The 17981-nt window shown below is 38.0% G+C and overlaps 2 protein-coding genes across 4 annotated transcripts; one reads left to right on the forward strand and one right to left on the reverse strand.

The window, feature by feature from the left end:
* Window positions 1-415: 415 nt before the first annotated feature.
* On the reverse strand, window positions 416-10063 carry armc1 (armadillo repeat containing 1). Of its 2 annotated transcripts, none has more exons than XM_015384359.1 (7): window positions 9932-10063; window positions 7244-7455; window positions 6680-6771; window positions 5670-5862; window positions 5098-5214; window positions 4931-5005; window positions 416-2173 (listed from the first exon to the last, which is right to left on the reverse strand). In XM_015384359.1, the coding sequence occupies exons 2-7, from the start codon at window positions 7403-7405 to the stop codon at window positions 1982-1984; spliced, it is 831 nt and encodes a 276-aa protein (XP_015239845.1). In that variant the 5' UTR covers window positions 7406-7455; window positions 9932-10063; the 3' UTR covers window positions 416-1981. The 2 variants fall into 2 exon arrangements, with proteins under 2 accessions (XP_015239845.1, XP_015239844.1); XM_015384358.1 differs by having other exon boundaries at window positions 9726-10007.
* Window positions 10064-10992: 929 nt separating this feature from the next.
* Window positions 10993-17428, forward strand: mtfr1 (mitochondrial fission regulator 1). 2 transcript variants are annotated; one of them, XM_015384368.1, is made up of 8 exons: window positions 10993-11119; window positions 11753-11844; window positions 12357-12455; window positions 14545-14675; window positions 15284-15519; window positions 15878-16121; window positions 16217-16403; window positions 16508-17428. In XM_015384368.1, exons 2-8 carry the CDS (start codon window positions 11809-11811, stop codon window positions 16553-16555), a joined length of 981 nt encoding a protein of 326 aa, XP_015239854.1. In that variant the 5' UTR covers window positions 10993-11119; window positions 11753-11808; the 3' UTR covers window positions 16556-17428. The 2 variants fall into 2 exon arrangements, with proteins under 2 accessions (XP_015239854.1, XP_015239855.1); XM_015384369.1 differs by lacking the exons at window positions 10993-11119; window positions 11753-11844 and adding an exon at window positions 12849-12890.
* The last annotated feature ends 553 nt before the right edge of the window (window positions 17429-17981 follow it).

Raw genomic sequence — 17981 nt, forward strand, 5'->3', positions numbered from 1 at the left:
ACAACAAAAAACACAAAAACAACAAGAACAGCCACACAGCTAAAAATACACACACACACACACACACATCCTCCCCCGCATACCCGGGCGCGGCACAGGGGGAGAACAGCCACAAGAGAGACCCACACACCCCCCTCCCCACACACACCGGCCACAGCCCCCCCGGGAAAACCAAAACGCGCCCACACCACACAAGAAAAACAGACCCCCCACAGCGTCCCCGGGCTCCCCCCCGACACCCCCCCCCGGGAAGAGGCCCGGAAAAACCCAACAAGGAAAACGCCAAGAAGCAACCCAAACAAAAAACCGAACCAACCCAAACGGCCCCCCCCCCCGGGGAAGAACAACAACCCCAACCCGAAGCCCCCCCCCCATTGGTTGAGCTCCTCACCCTATCTCTAAGGGAGAGCCCGGCCACACTACGAAGAAAACTAATTTCAGTCGCTTGTATCCGGGATCTCATTCTTTCGGTCATGACCCAAAGCTCATGACCATAGATGAGCATAGGAACGTAGATCGACCGGTAAATCGAGAGCTTTGCTTTTTGGCTCAGCTCTCTCTTTACCACTACAAACTGGTATAGGGCACGCTTCACAGCAGACGCCGCACCAATCCGCCTGTCGATCTCCCGCTCCATCTTCCCCTCATTCGTGAAAAAGACCCCAAGATACTTAAACTCCTCCACTAGAGGCAGTACATCCTCCCCCAGTTCTAATTATGGAACCGATAATTCGCCAACACCAATGACAGCGCTGATAGATGGTACATTCCTATAGAAAAGCCTGGACTGAGGCTGGACTTATACTTTTTAGAGCCAGTGATGTTTGGCCTCTGTCCTTTAGAAAGTCCAGTCAGCTCACACGTCTACCAGGACATTTTAGAGAGCTTCCTGTTGCCTACTGCTAACAAGTTGCTAACAAGCCGGAGACATTTTCCAGCAGGACTGGGCACCTGATCACCCTAATGAAATGAACAGTACCTGGTTTTATCTCAACAGATGCTATCAAGCCAACCAGGCTTACCTGAAATACAGCAGCACTGAGGCTGTAGTTTCACACCGGGGTACCCCACCCTGAGCTCATAAACTGTGCAGATTTGATACTTCGCCACAGGTTTACATTTCTGTCTTAAAAGCGTTTTGTTATTCTAATTTTCCCAAGAATGGATTTTAGGGTTTTCATTGTCTATAAACTGTCATGGGAACTAACAGAAATACTTCAGTGTGGAGTGAATCTGTATATAATCTCCCATTGAGTTGAATTAATTCAACAAATCTACATTTTGATATCATTGAAATGCATTTAGATGCCCCTGAAACAATCAGTCATAAAGGTGTGTATTAAAAAAAAAAAAAAAAACTGTTCAGTCTGATGAGCAAGGGCCAGTGGCTGAATACAGAACAGTTTTTGCTGGTGTCTAACAGCATTTTCCAGAGCTCTAATATCATTTCAAATAAAGTATGAATAAACAAATCTCAAAAGAGCAGACACATCATTGGTGGATGTAGGCTTAAAGGCGATAATGGCACGTAACATGCTGAAAAGACAAATTAACAAAGCAAAAAACGGTGAAACTTTCAAATATGAAAGTATCTAAAGAATCAATATCCGATTAGATGCAAATAAAGAAATAAAGTCATGCACAAAAAGAGAAGACAGTTAAAAGAACCTCCCATTAATCCTGTTGCTCAATATTATTTGACTAATTTCCAGAAAGCTATTTGGTTCTGTAGTATATGGAGTCTTTTGGCTATGTCCTCTAAATACGTCTGCAGTTAGTCTATAGTGGTGAACATACAGCCTTGCTGAGGGATTTGTAGCCTAATTTATGCTCATGTTAAAATTATTGCATGTTCTGCTTGGCAGTCCAGTATGTGCGCTGTTTAGAGTAGAGCCTAAAACTAGTGATGCAGGGTGAAGTCCAACATTATACTGAGGGTATCTGCTAACAGGGGGAGCAGAGGAAGACGCACAGGAAGCTGTCACCAGTAGAATGAGCGTGTCAGGAAGTTAGCAGCCGTGCTGAGCCAGCCCAGGCCGTCTGTGACCGATCCTACGCGAGTGACGGCCTTGTCCTGCTCCAGTGATGGACTCTCATCCTCAGGTAGGTAGTCTGGGATGTCTGTGTTCTCCTCTACCAGCACTGATGAGTCCTCCTGGAATGGTACCACCAGCTACAGTAAAGATAGGGAGAAAAAGAAAGACAATACAGAGCAGACTTGTTTAAAGTGATAAATTCACAAAAAGCTAAAATATTTTAATTTAAAACAAACTGCTTTTAAATTAACAGTAAAACCAAAAAATATTATAAAACTATGGCTGCAAGAAATGACTGGGGTATGACTGACCCCTGCTGGCCACATGAGGTATTTGTTTTTACAAATCTTTGTAGTTTGTTTCCACTGCTAGAACCCGGATGGGGTCTTTTACCAATTTTATTCTTGCTGCAGAAACCAGGGCTGAATCAGATTATTAGTAAGGTTAAATAATATGTCACAACCATATTATCTTTTTAATATGATTGCACATAATAATTATCACAAATTTTGGACTGGCGTGGGCCTTCTCTTTGAAAACAAATGTGCTTTTCGGTCTTTAGGATGAACTGCAGTTGATGTCCATAGCAGACACTGACTGTATATACGGTCTAAAATGCTAAACAGGCTTGGAGGCAAATGTCGGAGAAAAAGTAGTTGGGAAAACAATTTTTTAAATTGCTATTTTCATTAATTTATTTAGCCATATTTTTACCATCTCATGATTTTTGAAAAATGTGAGGTAGATCAGAGTAGAAATGTTCCACAGAAAATAGCCCTGAAATCAAAGGGAATACTTTTTAGATGGAACATAAATCAAAGATGTGTCTCCATCAATCTAGCTAAAATATTTCATGTCTTTACCTGTAATTAAACCTTTTCCAAACGGTTCCAGCTTAAGAGTGAAGTAATTGACAGGAGTAGATGAGAATTCCCAACATTCCTGTTCAGCTAAAGTTAAATCTTTTCTATTGTTTAGATTTTTGCTAACTAAAAACAGGATTTTTTTTTTCCAAAAACCTGTTCCAACTCCTTATGTGGAGTATTACATTATATACGGTTTATAATTCACCAACATTGGTGAAAAGATCCACCAAATGAATAATGGCATTTATGTATAAAAAAAACACAAATGATACCAGAAATGCATTTTATGTTACTTTTCAGAAGGTTTTAACGGAGCAATAGCTGCGAGTGACGCCTAGCGATCCAAATTGGAACTACACACCTAGGCCCCCCTGTGCTGTTTTAAGACACCCTAGGAACTCTGTTATGATATCAAGAACCAGAAAATGGGGGCTACACACTATACCTAGGTAGGTTTGAAAGGAGAAAAACTATGACGTTAAATGAGAGGACCAGGTGTTCACAGTGATTGGTATTACAATCAATTTAGAATTATTTTGATTTATATTTCAGTAAATGTTTTATGGCTCATTTAAATGTGTTAGCTACAAGTTTAACATCTACTAATGCTAGCCTTAGTAAATATCTAACTTAACTGCCAGCAAAGCATCAAAAAGTTAAAAGCTTGACCAATGTTCAGCCTCTTTTTGCTTCTTTTTTTTATTTTTTCTGGACTTGAACCTGAACAATGTAAGACCAAGAAGAAGCCATATCTCAGCTCTATTACCGAACTATCTGGATATGCCTGAACTCTGAATCACTACTTTCAGCCGACTATTCAGGCTGGTCCAAACTTATAAAACAATTATTTAGACATTATATGTTTGTTTTGGGGCTGCTTAGTGGAACAGTGGGTAGCACTGCTGCCTTCCAGCAAGAAGGTTCCTGGTTCAATTCCCAGCCCGGGCTCTTTCTGCATGGAGTTTGTGTGTTCTTCCTGTGCATGCGTGGGTTCTCTCTGGGTACTCCGGCTTCCTCTCACAATCCAAAAACATGACTGTTTGGTTAATTGGCTTCTCTAAATTCTCCTTAGGTGTGAGTGCGTGCGTGAATGGTTGTTTGTCTCTGTGTTGCCCTGCGATGGACTGGCGCCCAGTCCAGGGTATACTCTGCCTCTCGCCCGTTGACAGCTAGAGATAGGCACCAGCACCCCCCGCTACTCCACCTGGGATAAAGCGTGATGGAAAATGGATGGATGTTTGTTTTGTTTTTTAGTAAAATTTATCTTTTTCTTCTGCAACAACTTACATATTCTGTGGATGTTTTTTTTTATTTTTTATTATTGTTTTGATGAAAAACCTGTAGCTATTACCTTTATAGTAAGTAAAAGCATCATCAATGAGAACGAAGCCCAAGTTATTAACAGGTTTCATTCCATCCAGAGTTCTGCTCTGAGAACAGCGTGGGGTTATGTTTGCTGAAAGCACTGGAGTTTAGGGTGGCTTTTTTAAGGTTAGAAATGTGATATCTAATAATATATATATTTATTGACCATAGAAATCCTGCCTTCTCTTACTCACACACGTTTGCGATGGTCGATTAGCCCACTTAATTTGTGTTTAATAAACATTGTTTTATGTTTAGTTTAAACTAATGAGCTTTCAGCTCATTATTTAACTGCTATAAAACAGTCTGATTTCATAGTTTTTCACTGAAATGAAGCAGCATTTCAGCTGTAGAAATTAGACTTTTAGCATCAGCAGTTATCCTTTAATAAGCACAATTTTGTATTAAAACTACAGATAACTGATGCATCATACCATAAAACCTGCATAATGAATTAGAAATGTTAAATTAGGAAGTAATCCAATTCCTGCAAAATGCAATGAGTCTGAGGTAAATATGGGGTTAATCGTGTTGAACTGAATAAAGTCAACTTATAAACCTGCCCACATCTATCACACTGACCTATCACCTGATTCCCTCTGTGGGGGGGTGATTTTATGTAAAGCATTTTAAATAAACAGTGCAACACTCAGGGGTCCTTACCTCTCCTCCGTCCTCTGTTTTCACCACCTGCTGAGCCTTCATTACTTTGGTGGAGTTAATTGCTGTCCCCAATGCCTGAGAGAAGACCGCTCTATTCATAAATCTGTTCACATTTTCCCCATAAATCGAGGATAAGTTGGAGTTGTTACCCATATTAAAAGGACTACCTCAGCCTTAAGGTCGGAACGGATGCGGACGACGCATCGTTTAACAGCCATCTGGAAGGTAAAACTTATGACCCCTCGAATCTTCAACAAAGCCTCCTCGCACAGGCTCCTTCGAGTCTAAAAGGAAACGATAGGAAACAGGTGAGAGAGATGTGCATAGAAGCGCTCTCATCCTAATGGATAACCAAACTACAAACTCCTTTGCATCATCTGTTAAATATATACACAGCTTTCAAATCAACATTGTGCATGTTGATTTTTGAGCTTCCACAGGGTTGTGTTTCAGTGCAGCCCCCACCTCCAGAGGCCGTCTGTCTGCTGTAATGTAATCTATCTAGATGAAGCCTTCCTGCTGAGCAACACTCAGGTTCGATCTCAGCATCCTGCTGTTCAAAAGCTGACATTTACAACCTACGCCCTGAACCTTCTTCTTAGATACCCCACAGACAAACAAAGATGCTAGAGCAGATCTGTGATGATTACAGCAGCTCAAGTGTGGAGCTGAAAAAATAGACGTTTAAATGTGATCAATTTTGGTGGTTAAAACTCTGAAACCTTCTGCACACACTTACAGAGTCATCCAGTCCGTCAATGTGCAAAACTACAGTTTTGGCCCTCTTGTTGTTGGAGCCCAGGAAGAAGTGGGCTTTTTTTCTGCAGGAGGCAGCAGCTGCTTCGGCCTGCTCTGCCTCTTCTTTACCAGCTGACTGCAGGATCTCGTATATCTCAGACGCCAGCAGTTTGGTCTCCCCGGGGGATGTACTCCTTTAAAGTGACCGAGAACAAAAGAAAAAGAGGAATGAAAAAGTTGAAAATGAAGGGAAATTATCAGTTCCAAACTGAGTGGTAAGATTAGCTGCTCCTTTTATGTAAAGTGCAGATGCATAAAAACTCAGCTACTTAGACATGCCTTCTGTCTATGAGCTAGCTAGCCTGGATAGTGTTTTAACAGTATTTGGTTTGATGTATATTCTTTTTGTTTTGTCATTATTTGCAATATTTTATCATTTTATTTACTAGATTGAGACATTATGAGGGACAAGTCATTACTGGCTGTTACACACATTACATGCCCCGTTACTGTCTTAGCTGATTTTGGGTTATTATGCACAGACACACATCTGGTTAAGCTTTTTTCACCACGATGTGACAATCTTCCCATTCTTTTCCATTTCTAAGCTACTTTCATTCATATTATCAGTTGTTTAAACCGATTTTATGAAGCCTCTAAAAACTAGACTTTAATATCAAAAAAGATGAATGGCCATTGTCATTGTTTTATTTTTAGTAGTACATTAAAATACAATAAATCCCTTTGAATTTATACCAGCATCAGTTAAAATGTGAGAACCTTATTTGTCCATGCATGCATAAAGTGTTTTCCTTTCTGCCACCCTGCAGTAATTCAGCTTTAATAACACTCAAACAAAGATGACAAGAGAAAACCAACATCCTGTCATGAAATGTTGCAGAATGGCAAACACTGTCCAATAAAAAAATAAATAAATCCCAGGTTAAATGTTTGTGAAAAGAAAGTGCACGTTAAGCATGCGTTTCTGACAGGTCAGAGACAGAGACTCACTTCTGCATGACATTCTGCAAACTCAGCATCATGCCCAACTCGCCCTTCAGTTTCTCTCTGTTGGCTCGACATTCTGCCAGGTAGCGCACAGCCTGCAAGGGAAAGGGCAGCTTTTATCTGTCTCTTATGAGGAGCTTTGTTATAAAGGAACCTTTTAAAATGATTGCCCATGGGCAGCAGCACATATGTTATATAAGCTCAGACTTTGCAGCTTTTTCACCAGCATTGACAGTTCATGTCCTGAACTAAATGGTTTTAGTGAATTAAAACGCTGAGGAAAAAGCTTGTGTTGTATTTGCAACACAACAGACGGTTGCAGAAATTGCTGTTCTCATGCTATGATGTTTTCATGCTAGAAATCACCTTAAAGCTGCAACTAAAATCTGCTTTTATTTTTGGTAGAGGTGGGATGAAAAACACAAATTTAAATGTATTCAGCTAAGAAAAATTTAATGTAACACAGTTTATGTTAATTTTGCATTGACACAAAGCAATCCCCCCTTCTGTTTGACATGACGGTAAAAACCGATCAATTTGTTCGTGTATGCGGCAGGTAATACTTACCAACAGGGCTGAGTAGACAACCTGCGGGTTTGGATGGTCGAAAAAAAGGATGAGACCTGGAAGGCAACCTTGATCTTCCACTATGGCTCTGCGATTCAGAGGGTCGGCAGCGAGATCTCTCAGCTGGTTGACCACGGTCAGTGCATCCAGCTCTGCACTCATGGTGCCTCTGGCTTTGGTGGCACGTGCATCAAACCAACCTCTTCTTTTTACTGGAGAAAACAATAATAAGGAAATGAATTATCTTACTAGCTGAAACATAAGCTGTGGGCAGGACAGTAATTTTTATTTATCTGGTTAATGACAACAAAGCTAAAATCTTATAAACGGTTAGTTGGTTTGATCAAAGCTAAAAAGGCCCATTAAAAGACCCCTGTGGACTTTGATTTATTTATTTCCCTATCGTTAAATATTACAACCAAAATTGTGACCAGGTACATCTCATTTCAAGGAACAATCATTTACACATTTCAACAACTTGGGTGGATTAAAACTGAGGTAAATTTAGCTAATTGACGAAACTTGGAATGCCACAAAAAGTTCCAGATTAACAGTGGATGTCAGGCAAAAAAAACACCAAAAAAAACACACTGAAATCAAAGGAATTATCTGAGCCCAAAACCTTTGAAGGATAAAAAGAAAAAAAAACAAATGAGTTTTAGCAAAACTGAACATCCCAAAACCATGTGGTCTTTATTCATTGCAAATGAAAGGAGTTTGGAACGATCATAATCCTTCTAACATCTTGCAGCCTGTTTGAGAAGACAGGGAAGAAGAGGCTACTTTCAGAAAAGTAACCAAGAACAAAATGTCACAAAGACCAGAGGTTCCAAAACTTTAAAAATGTTCAGCTTCTGAGAAACAAAATAGTACCAGCAGAACTCATGAACCCAAACTACTGTTTGGATTACAATAAATTATAAAATATCTGTTAACCATCAGTAAACAAATATATTTGCTTTGGGGTTTTTTTTATGTATCCATATTCCTAAACCCCTAAATGTGCATCATTATATTTTTTTTTTCTCTGCAGACAATCACAACACCCCATACTTGTTGATCCATGACCCCTAGATTGAAAACAAATGACTAAAACCAAGCTCCGCTGTTAATCTGTGCAGATAGGAGAACAATCCACCAATCAAACCTTTGAGATAGTGTGGACAGATAAAAATGGCAGCCTGCCAGAATTTTAAAGAAAAAAGGCTCAGAGATTGCTAAACCTAGAAAAAATAAGTCCTAAGCTCTGATGAAACCCGGCAGGAACTTTTTTAGCCTGAACTCCAAGCATGTTATCAGAAGTTAAAGCTAGTTTGAAGCAAGGTGGTGGCAGTATCAAAATGTGGGGTGTTTTTTGTTTTTTTGCTGAGGAACTGGATGATTATTTTGGGTAGCAGGCAAGATGACAGAAGCAGTACAATACAATGTAGCTGAAACCCTCTGCAGAGTTCTCTGGGACTCGAACCGAAGTGGAAATGTATCTTCCCATATGAAATGTATTGGAGCATACAGGTTGATTAAAAATTAGAGGCTTCTGGAGCAATACCTTAGTCTTTAATCACATACAATATCTCTAGAAAGAGCTAAAGATGGCTTTCCACTAACACTGCCAATTAAGTTTTAAATGTAAATCCTTTTACTGTCCCACAATGGCGCCCAGGGAGCAATCAGGGGTTATGGGTCTTGCTCACGGAGCCAGAGCGGAGGCTGTGGGGAACAAACCGGGTACTTGCAATCTTGTCAGAGGACAAACACACTGCTCTAATCCACTAGGCCAACACTCCCCAAGTTTGACTGAGCTAATGGGAATCTGTAGAGAAAAGTGACAGAAAGCACCCCCAAAAAAAGTGTACCAAGCTGTACAGATATGTCAGATAATCTGTGGTTTTTAATTACTATTATAACAACAGGGATTTCATAATATGGTTATATTTAATAAACTTAAAGTGTTTATTTTTTTAGTATAAACTAATGCGTTATCAACAAGAAAAATGTAATCTCAAATTCCTTACAGAATTAGACTGTTTAAAAAATATTAATAATTTTAACTGGGATTATTTGAATTACAATACATACAGATACCCATGCAAATGTATTACATATTCAGGATTATATAATAGGACATAGATTAAGCCATTCAAAGTCCTATATAATAATACATGACGAATTGAGAATCCATTTTTATACTGTATCTAATCTAAAATTAACATGTCTATCCTTAGTTAACATTAACCACGTGGAAGATAATTTTTATGATGATAAAAAAAGCTTTTGATTTTAAAATATGGCATTATAAATGCTGATAAGCTTTATACAATGCCAAATCAATTAAATTTTATTACACCAGTAGGGCTGATTGGTTATAGATTACATTTATCGACACACACTGATAAAACCGCAGCTCTCAAATGAAACAAAATAAATTTTGATGTTAAACTGCTAGTAATGTCAACTTAACAGCTCGATTTGTCCCCAGGCTCACCTTAAATCACGCCCTGTGGTACACAACCAATAGCGGCCAGGCTAAGCTAACAACCCGCACTCGAAAGCTAGGTTTATGTCAGTTAAGTCATGAAATTCCCTAATAAACCTGGATTGGTTGTGTCAATACGTGTAGAAAAGCGACACCAAAACCAACTGTTACGTAATGAAACAACCTAAAATAAAGCGTAACGAAAACAATTTCACCACCGCTTGGCCTGTGTCCCCTTTCTTTCCCTGCGCTTCTTTAGCTAGCAGCTGTGCTCAGTGTTTGGGTTCAGAGGCACACCGCCAGGGTGCAGCTGTTTTGTTATCAAGGACAATCCAGTGTCCCTCAACAAGATGTCAGTACGGCTGTATATGGCACCTCTCTGCCGGGATGCGCGAAAACATAAAACAAACGTCTACAGATTTCATGAAATCTGATTGGACGATGAGATGCGTCTGTAGAACAGTAGACGCCGTTCGACCCTTTCCGTGCGACTGATAGCAGAGCTTTTGCCATATTGTGAGTGGCATATTTGGGTCAAAAATTATTTGCTGCTGGGTTTACTATAACCTTACTTTGATAAATATTTTTTATAAAATCATATTTGTTGATGTCATTGCTAATGCATTATCTGCAGATCACATTGAACAAATTTACAATTCTATTTAGACTTTGATGATTTAGACTTCTTTTATTTTAAAGTTTTCAGTAATGATAATTTATACATCAATCATCCATATCCACGCATCCGTAATCTGCTTGTAGTGAATCTTGAATATGAAATATATGTTTTCTGTTCAATCATCTGAGAGTGTGTAAAAGCTGTATATTGACAAATCTATTGAATCCCAACAGTCTCCAATACAAATGCATGTCACTCCTATGAGGTCAGTGAAGAGTGGAGATTTATGAGGTTTGGGGAAATTGCTGCTAAAAAGACTGACAATGTGATGAATGCATAAAAAAATAACAATAAATAAATAAACAATAATAATAATAAGTATTATTATTATTATTATTATTATTATTATATTTTGGTCTTTCGTCAATAACTCTTACCAGCAAATAAAACGTGAGAACATATAATACAACAATCTGAAACAGCTTAATCCAAATCATTGAATGCCACTCAGAATATGGCAGCGACGTTGACGTGATATCCGGATGCTCATACAGCCCCGGCTTTTCCATCGCTCAGATAGCAAAATGTGCTCGAAAGGGAAATGTTGATTGGTCAAACATTACGTCAATCATTTTTATTTGCCAATCCCTGCTCTGTAAATTCCATAATCTGATTGGTTAAGATGATGTTCCCAAACCTCTCCCCACATCTGCGTTCTACACGCTATCGCTGTGCTTGGATACTGAATAAACTACTGAAAGTTGTCAGATAGCGGTTTTTTCGAGTAAGTTTAATTTTTATTGAGCTAAAATTCAACAAAAAATATAACTAGAAAAACTCAGGTGTTTATAGCTAGTAGCGATTTGATACACTACTTTACGTGTGTGGGAGTTATATCCAGAGAGGTGGAATGTTGGGAAAGTTGGCAAACCTTAGCTGCTAACGTTAGCATCAGTTAGCATTGTGACCCGCTGCTCCGAAGGTCTGGAAAGTCAAGTTGAATAATTGATAATCTCGTTTGAATTTTGGCACAAGTTGTCATCCATATTATTTATTTTCTTTCTTAAATCGGCCACTTTCACATGTCTATTTAAAAACCCTTCGGTTTAAGGTTTTATTTTGTTATGGCTTCTTGTTTATTTCCACGGGTGAAGACAAGGTTACAGGGAAAACTTTCTGGGAATCGGGAAAACTGACGCAAACATGACCATCAAAAGTTAGGATATGGCTATAGACTGCATTTTATAGCTTTGTTAGTTAGGATGATTAAAAGAAAAAAACTTGAAATAAACAGTTAGTTAAATTTGTTATAATGGGTCAAACTTTTACCCTATCAAAGTGAAATGTTGGCAAGTATGGTAGCAAAGATTGCCTTAGATCATGTGTTAAAAATTGTTTCATGTAATTTCTTTTTCAGATTCTTGGATCATGTTGATCTTGAGGAATGATCCAGTTTGAAACCTGCAAGCAGAAATGAATAGAGGACATGCAAGGACTGACATGGACTTGGTGAGTGACAGTCTTATTTTTTGCATTTGTTTTATTTATTGTACTAGAGCTGCACGTTATGTTAATTTACAATATCCACATGCATTGCACCTGTTCACATCTTATCTGTACGAAACAGTCAAAAAGGTTATCAGCTGTTACACAGTATTATAGAAAAATCTGCTCATTACTTCTCTTATTTTTCCTTGTTTATGGTTATTTGGTTACATCTAAATAAACCCGGAAGGTATGCTGGATAAAGCGGTGCTTCTTAAAGAATTAAAAGTCCAAATTACTCAGGAATCTCTCTTAAAATCTATATATCCCAAACTCATTTTTAAAGTTATTATTATAAGCAGTGCTTTATTCACATCTAGTTAAAAATATGTGTTTATTTTAATGGACGTGACATTTCCTTTGATACCAGATCTGTGGGGTTTATTTTATTTTTTATTAGGATTCTTGTATTTCCTGTTAAGTAAACTGGAGTCCCTATAATAAGCACTTTAATGTGCACCATTGTCTCCTTGCAGGCTTTTGGCTCTGCAAAGCCGTATGGTTCTTCAAGAAGTTTGGTAAGAAGAATCGCTTCGAATCTTCCCATCAAACCATGTCCAAGGGTTCATTTTCAGGTAAGGGGAAAGTTTCCATGACCTTGATTTTATTTAAAAAGGATTTTTCTTTCTAACATTTTTATTCCAAATTTATCATTTCTCTTGTAGTGTCTCTCCTTTCTTCACCTCTGTTTTTCCATGCTTTTCTCCAAACTGTGTCATGTACCAACATATCTCACACCCTCATCATTGTTTATTTTCTCCTTTGGCTGTTTTCACTTATGAACCATAAACACACAGAGTCACACAAACTCCTCGTCACATTTAGGACTTTGCAGTGAGAATGCTGCCTGGTTAAGTTAACAACTGATCCACCACCTGTTGATTATTTGATTTACACCTGACTTTTATTTTTTATCAAACTGCTTTTTTACCTTCTCTTTTTTTCAAAACTTCCTCTTCCTTCTCCAGCTGCCCTCCCTCGCTGTGAGGAATGCAGTCTGTCTGCTTTAGGTCAGTCTTGTTCATCAAACCAAAACAATCTTTGTTCTTTTTCTGATCATATTATGATTTTTCATGTGATATACCTTTTTAAAACAAGAAATTGATTAAAAGCATGGGTGAACTAATGATCCCTTTCTCTAGATTACTGAATATGATTAAAATCTTTAGAGACAAAATCCATACGGAATGGTCCCTTATAGTGACATGACTTCATCTTGGACTCAATTTTATTTCCATGTTCTTCGTATTATTTTGATCATGTTGTGTATCAAACTTTATTAAACCGAATTTCATATAAATGAACATTTTTTTTTTTTTTTTTATGAACTTGTCTCTAAATGGAAGCTGTCTTTAGGAATAACAGGATAAAGAAATCAGAACACAAATTTGACATTTTAAAGATTTATTTTCATATAAAAAAACATAAAATTTTTCTTTATGAATTTCCTGCTCTGTGCTTGGCCTGTCATGATTGTAATAAGACGGTTACAAGCTGGTGTCCAAGGAGTCTGAATTTCTTTCCAGTGCTTTAAAAAAAAGAAAAGATTAGTGGTGATTGACACGTGTTTTTCTCACATCCTGTATGCATAAAAAAAAAATAATAATTATAATAGATGCAGACAAATTGAACCTTTATAACAGCTTAGTTACTCTATTGTATATTAGACTTCCAGTCTTTAGCTTTGGACTAGTCAAGAAAAATAACTAATAGCATCATATTTACTTGGGGTTAATAATATTTTATTAATTCAAAAGGAAAATGCACATATATCATGTTAAGAATATTTACTTTTAAATTCATTATTGATGGATGTGCTTTGTTGAAAGAACAATTTGGAAAAGATGAACATCTATTTTACTCTTAATTGATGAAAACTAAACTTTCATGGCTACAGAAATGTCATCCAGGACTTTTTTATTTATTTTTAATCACCTCTTGGGGCTTAATAATGCAAATTACACAGAGATCCTACAAAACTGCCTTATAATGCCTACTAAACTGATATCTGAAGATATTTAAAGGAAATAGACAAAGCATTTTTATGACAATACTTTTAAACATTTACATCCTATTTGGATGGTTGGAAACAGGAATAACGAGAGAAACATTGACATAAGGTCTATGTTGTTTTTTTTGTTTGTTTGTTTTTAAACATGCTTTTGCAGCAGATCAAAGATGCAGCTCTCATCATGAGTTTTAAGGCATTTATACATATTGGCTGTGCTCTGATCTTTGCAATATATAATTCTGTAGCAAGTGTTGCACTATGTCCACTGGTCATTTCTTTAATGTCTAGCAACTCTTTATAATGCTGCAACACAATCGGATTGTTGCATTGCACATCACTGTACATTCTTCTTTGTCAATATTCAGTCGCAGCTTCTAATTGAAATTAGCTAAAGCATTTGGTGATCAATATCGTTAATTGCTCTACAAATAAAGGTGTTCTTGTTTCTTGGCACTGTCATAAAGTTCTTTTATTATTTTTTGTTTTTAATTTAGATTTTTTTTTTGACATTTGGTTTTATTGAGCTATAGCAGTATTTAGAGTTGAATAGATTTCTGAAACCTTAGTCGTGGTTTCATTCTCTTTTAACCTCATCATGGTTTTATTTTTTATTTTTCCAAAATGTCTAACATCTTTTCCCTCCATCCCTTCAGCTTCACCCATATGCTGAGGAGCCTGGAGCTCTTGGTGTCAGGAGGCAGACCAACATGGTCGCCTCTCTAGCTGATATCTCACTGATGGACGAGGATGATGAGGATGATGAAGGCTACTTGGGCAGATCCAGGTAAAAAGCATCAAACCCGAAGCTCTAAGAGCCAATGTGCTTCTGTGAAACATGGTACATCATAAAGTGCAGGAGAAAATATTCACATCCTTTATATCTTTCTCACATTTTTTGTGCTCACTTTTCTGAGAGTTCAGTGTTTGATTGGGACTACAGGTCATAAACCATCCCATAGTAGTGCTTCTTAAAAGAAGAGTCTTTAGTTTTTTTCTAAATGAGGTTTAACAAAAGCAACATGCATTTATTTTTAGACTTCTATGCACTGATACCTCTAAATGTAATATAAGACCATCTATTGCCTTTAAAAATCTCCCTTTTAGGAAATAGTCCACCTGTTGCAATTTGAGCTCAGTATTAAAGAGGAAGTTCTGGAGGAGCTGCAGAGATTCTCAGCTCAGGTGGAAGAATCTGTGATAGGACAAACAGAAATAGTCACTTCCCCTTCACTGCTATGCTTTGCCCCGTTGTATTTAGGTCTAATAAATATATCTAAGCTTCGTGTTTAAAACATGAAAAAATGAGGGAATATTGAGGTGAAATAAATATTTTTTTTAAATCCCTGTATAAAAATGTTGGAGCCCTTCTGACTTGTGGCATGATTAAAGCAGGCGGGGGATCCCATCGGGCTTCATGTTTCGAGCCCAGCAGCCTCAACCTTGGAGAAGACCCCTCTCCCGTCGCAGGTCCCTGCCTGGTCTCTATGAGGGCCCTCCTGATCCACAAGGTCCAACGTTTGCAAACGACGAGGCGATCCAGAAGATCAACGCTCTAGAAACGGAACTTGCCAAACTCAGAGCTCAGATAGCTCAAATTGTCATGGCTCAGGAAAAGACTGCGCTGTCAGGTATAAAGTTTACTGTTTTCTCATTGCATGAATCAATGATTAAGGGGAGTGGCGGCCTAGTGGTTAGTGCATAGAGCTTGGAATCCAGAAGTTCTGGATTTGAGCCCCACTCCCACAGACTGCCACCCTGGGTCTCTGAGCAAAGACCCTTAACCCCACACTTCTCCCTGGGCGCCCCTCCATGGCAGCTCACTGCTCCTCAATGGGATGGGTTAAATGCAGAGGTAAATTTCTCCAATGTAAAACCAATAAAGTTCAATTATTATTTATTAACGTTCTTCTGTAATCTTTCCACTAGATGGCAGCAGATCCACATCTGAGTTATATATTTTATGCTTTGCTCCATGTTTTACTCCAGCTGCTGCTAGTGGGGCTCCTACACCTTCTGGAAACCTCCCTCCGCCTCCCCCTCCTCCCGCCCCACCACCTCCTCCACCTGCACCAGCACTGCAGCGAACATTTTCAGCCATAGAGCTGATAAAAGAGAGGAGAGGGAGGAAGAAAGATGAGCAGATGGTCGAGGTTTCACGGCCTGCAGAAATCCCCAGCATGCTGGACATCCTAAAGGACATAGACAAGGTTAAGCTGCGGTCTGTAAAAAGGTTTGTCTCACACTTTCGACAGGATTATTATTATTTTTATATATATAAACTTTAATTGTGACCCAAATTAAAATGTTCTCTTTTTGTTTTTAAAGCCGTTTAGAGCAAGCTGTTGGCAAAATGAAGCCCAAAGAGCCGTCCGACCCAGCAGGTCTCATCGCTGAAGCTCTTAAGCGGAAGTTCGCCCATCGGTTTAGAAAAAACAGCGGACAGGAAGGAAGCGACAAAGAAGATTTGAAGGTGGCCGTCCCAGAAGCCAAACCTCAAACTGAAACCCCTCTGGTGAGACGCAGGTCTTCAGCCTTCTGGTTCTCAACTGGAAGGTGAATATTTAGCATATTTCTGAAATAGCAGACTCTTGATCTGCTTTGTTGTGGTTTCCTCAGTTTGGGCAGCACATGCTGAAACCAACCGGGAAGAAACGGTTCCTTTGACCAGGAGAGGATGAGCTGGTGATCCAGGATATCCACTGACTCTTTGAAGAATCCTTTTTGGTGATCCTCTACGACCTAACCAGCCTGGACCAAATATGAATCATCTCGTTTTGCACTTTTTTATAACTTTTATCCGCTTTATTTTTTACAAACATGATTTTTATTTGAACACAAACACTAATTATTTGTGTTCACTTTTTGCACATTTCTCCACTGTGAGATCAATAAAGTCTATCTTTATCTGAATGGGCGATCAGATCTGTTTTGGAGGACCAGAACATTGCACATAGAGGGGATAATCAGACGTAAAGATTTGGTAAAGTATTGTAGATGAAGGATCTGTACTCTGCAATACTTAGTTATTTATTTTGTCAGTTTAGCTCAATGCTGTAATTTTGTTTGTAGCATTTAGAGGTACTTTATAAATTTTAAGATGTTTTAGTATTTTTACCAGTTCAAGTCATCCGTTTTAGTTATTTATTTGCCCTTTTAAAAGCTAAAGACATTCCACTGATGTCATTGTTCATTTTATTAAAGTACTTGTGTTGTAAAGGAAAGCCACATTGGATTATATTTTCATATTTGATGCCGTAGTTACATGTGCAGAGTTTAGTCTGTACCTACCTCTGTGTTTTGAGAATTGAAAGCAAAGGGGATTCTAGTCAAGCTTTAAGAAACCCGTCAGTTATGTGGTTTAAAAAGACATTTTTAGGCATTTTGTTTATTTTCTGTACCATTTCTAAGCGTGGTTTCACTGCATAGCTGCTTATTGAAGTCCTTTTTTTTTCAAGGGAAGAAAAGATGGTCAGTAAAATGTGATTTTTATCTCCTAAATTGTATTTCATCTTAATAAAAGTATCCCCTTACTCCGTCCTTTTTTGTGCTGAATCAAGTCTTTTTCTAAATGCATAAACCAAGGAAAAATTGTATTGAACAGTTTCCAATTCAAAACAGTCATGTTTATCTCATGTGTAAGTTTACAAGTTCTATTTTCACCTTTTGTTACGCTAAAGCCACATACTTTCCTGTATTTAAATGAGATTGAATGAAATCAGAAGTGCCTGTAATTTGTTTGCACCCCTTTATTGTAGGACCAGAAAAATAACTAAACATTTAATAATTTTTAATAGGGCTTATCTTGAGTTGTTTTGAAGAGTAAGTTTTGACTTATTTAGCATGTGACTAGGAAAGTTAAAAAGTAAAAAAAAAAAAAGAAAAAGGGCTTCATTTTATTGCATTAAAGTCAGTTTGGTTTTACATATTTAGGGTTTAAAAAAAGCATTCAGAAACACAATCTAACCCTGCAGCAGGACATCCTAGCTCACCATAGTATCTCTGTACAGTCATGATGCAATGATTGTACATTTCCACATATTTTAAAGACTAAAAGGTAAAGATTAATTTAATTAAATGCAATTCCAAATAA

The sequence above is a fragment of the Cyprinodon variegatus genome, unplaced genomic scaffold (genome assembly GCF_000732505.1).
Source record: "Cyprinodon variegatus isolate N-32 unplaced genomic scaffold, C_variegatus-1.0 Scaffold311, whole genome shotgun sequence".
Classification (NCBI taxonomy): domain Eukaryota; kingdom Metazoa; phylum Chordata; class Actinopteri; order Cyprinodontiformes; family Cyprinodontidae; genus Cyprinodon; species Cyprinodon variegatus.

Excerpts from the sequence above, each read along its gene's own strand:
- armc1 (XM_015384359.1), bottom strand. The coding sequence starts at position 7,405 with ATGAGTGCAGAGCTGGATGCACTGACCGTGGTCAACCAGCTGAGAGAT. Across the intron at positions 6,772-7,243 it reads TTGTCTACTCAGCCCTGTTG|GCTGTGCGCTACCTGGCAGA; the intron begins GTAAGTATTACC and ends TTTCCCTTGCAG. Across the intron at positions 5,006-5,097 it reads GTTCCGACCTTAAGGCTGAG|GCATTGGGGACAGCAATTAA; the intron begins GTAGTCCTTTTA and ends GTCTTCTCTCAG.
- mtfr1 (XM_015384368.1), top strand. The coding sequence starts at position 11,809 with ATGAATAGAGGACATGCAAGGACTGACATGGACTTG. Across the intron at positions 14,676-15,283 it reads GGCTACTTGGGCAGATCCAG|GCGGGGGATCCCATCGGGCT; the intron begins GTAAAAAGCATC and ends TGATTAAAGCAG. Across the intron at positions 16,404-16,507 it reads CTCAAACTGAAACCCCTCTG|TTTGGGCAGCACATGCTGAA; the intron begins GTGAGACGCAGG and ends TGGTTTCCTCAG.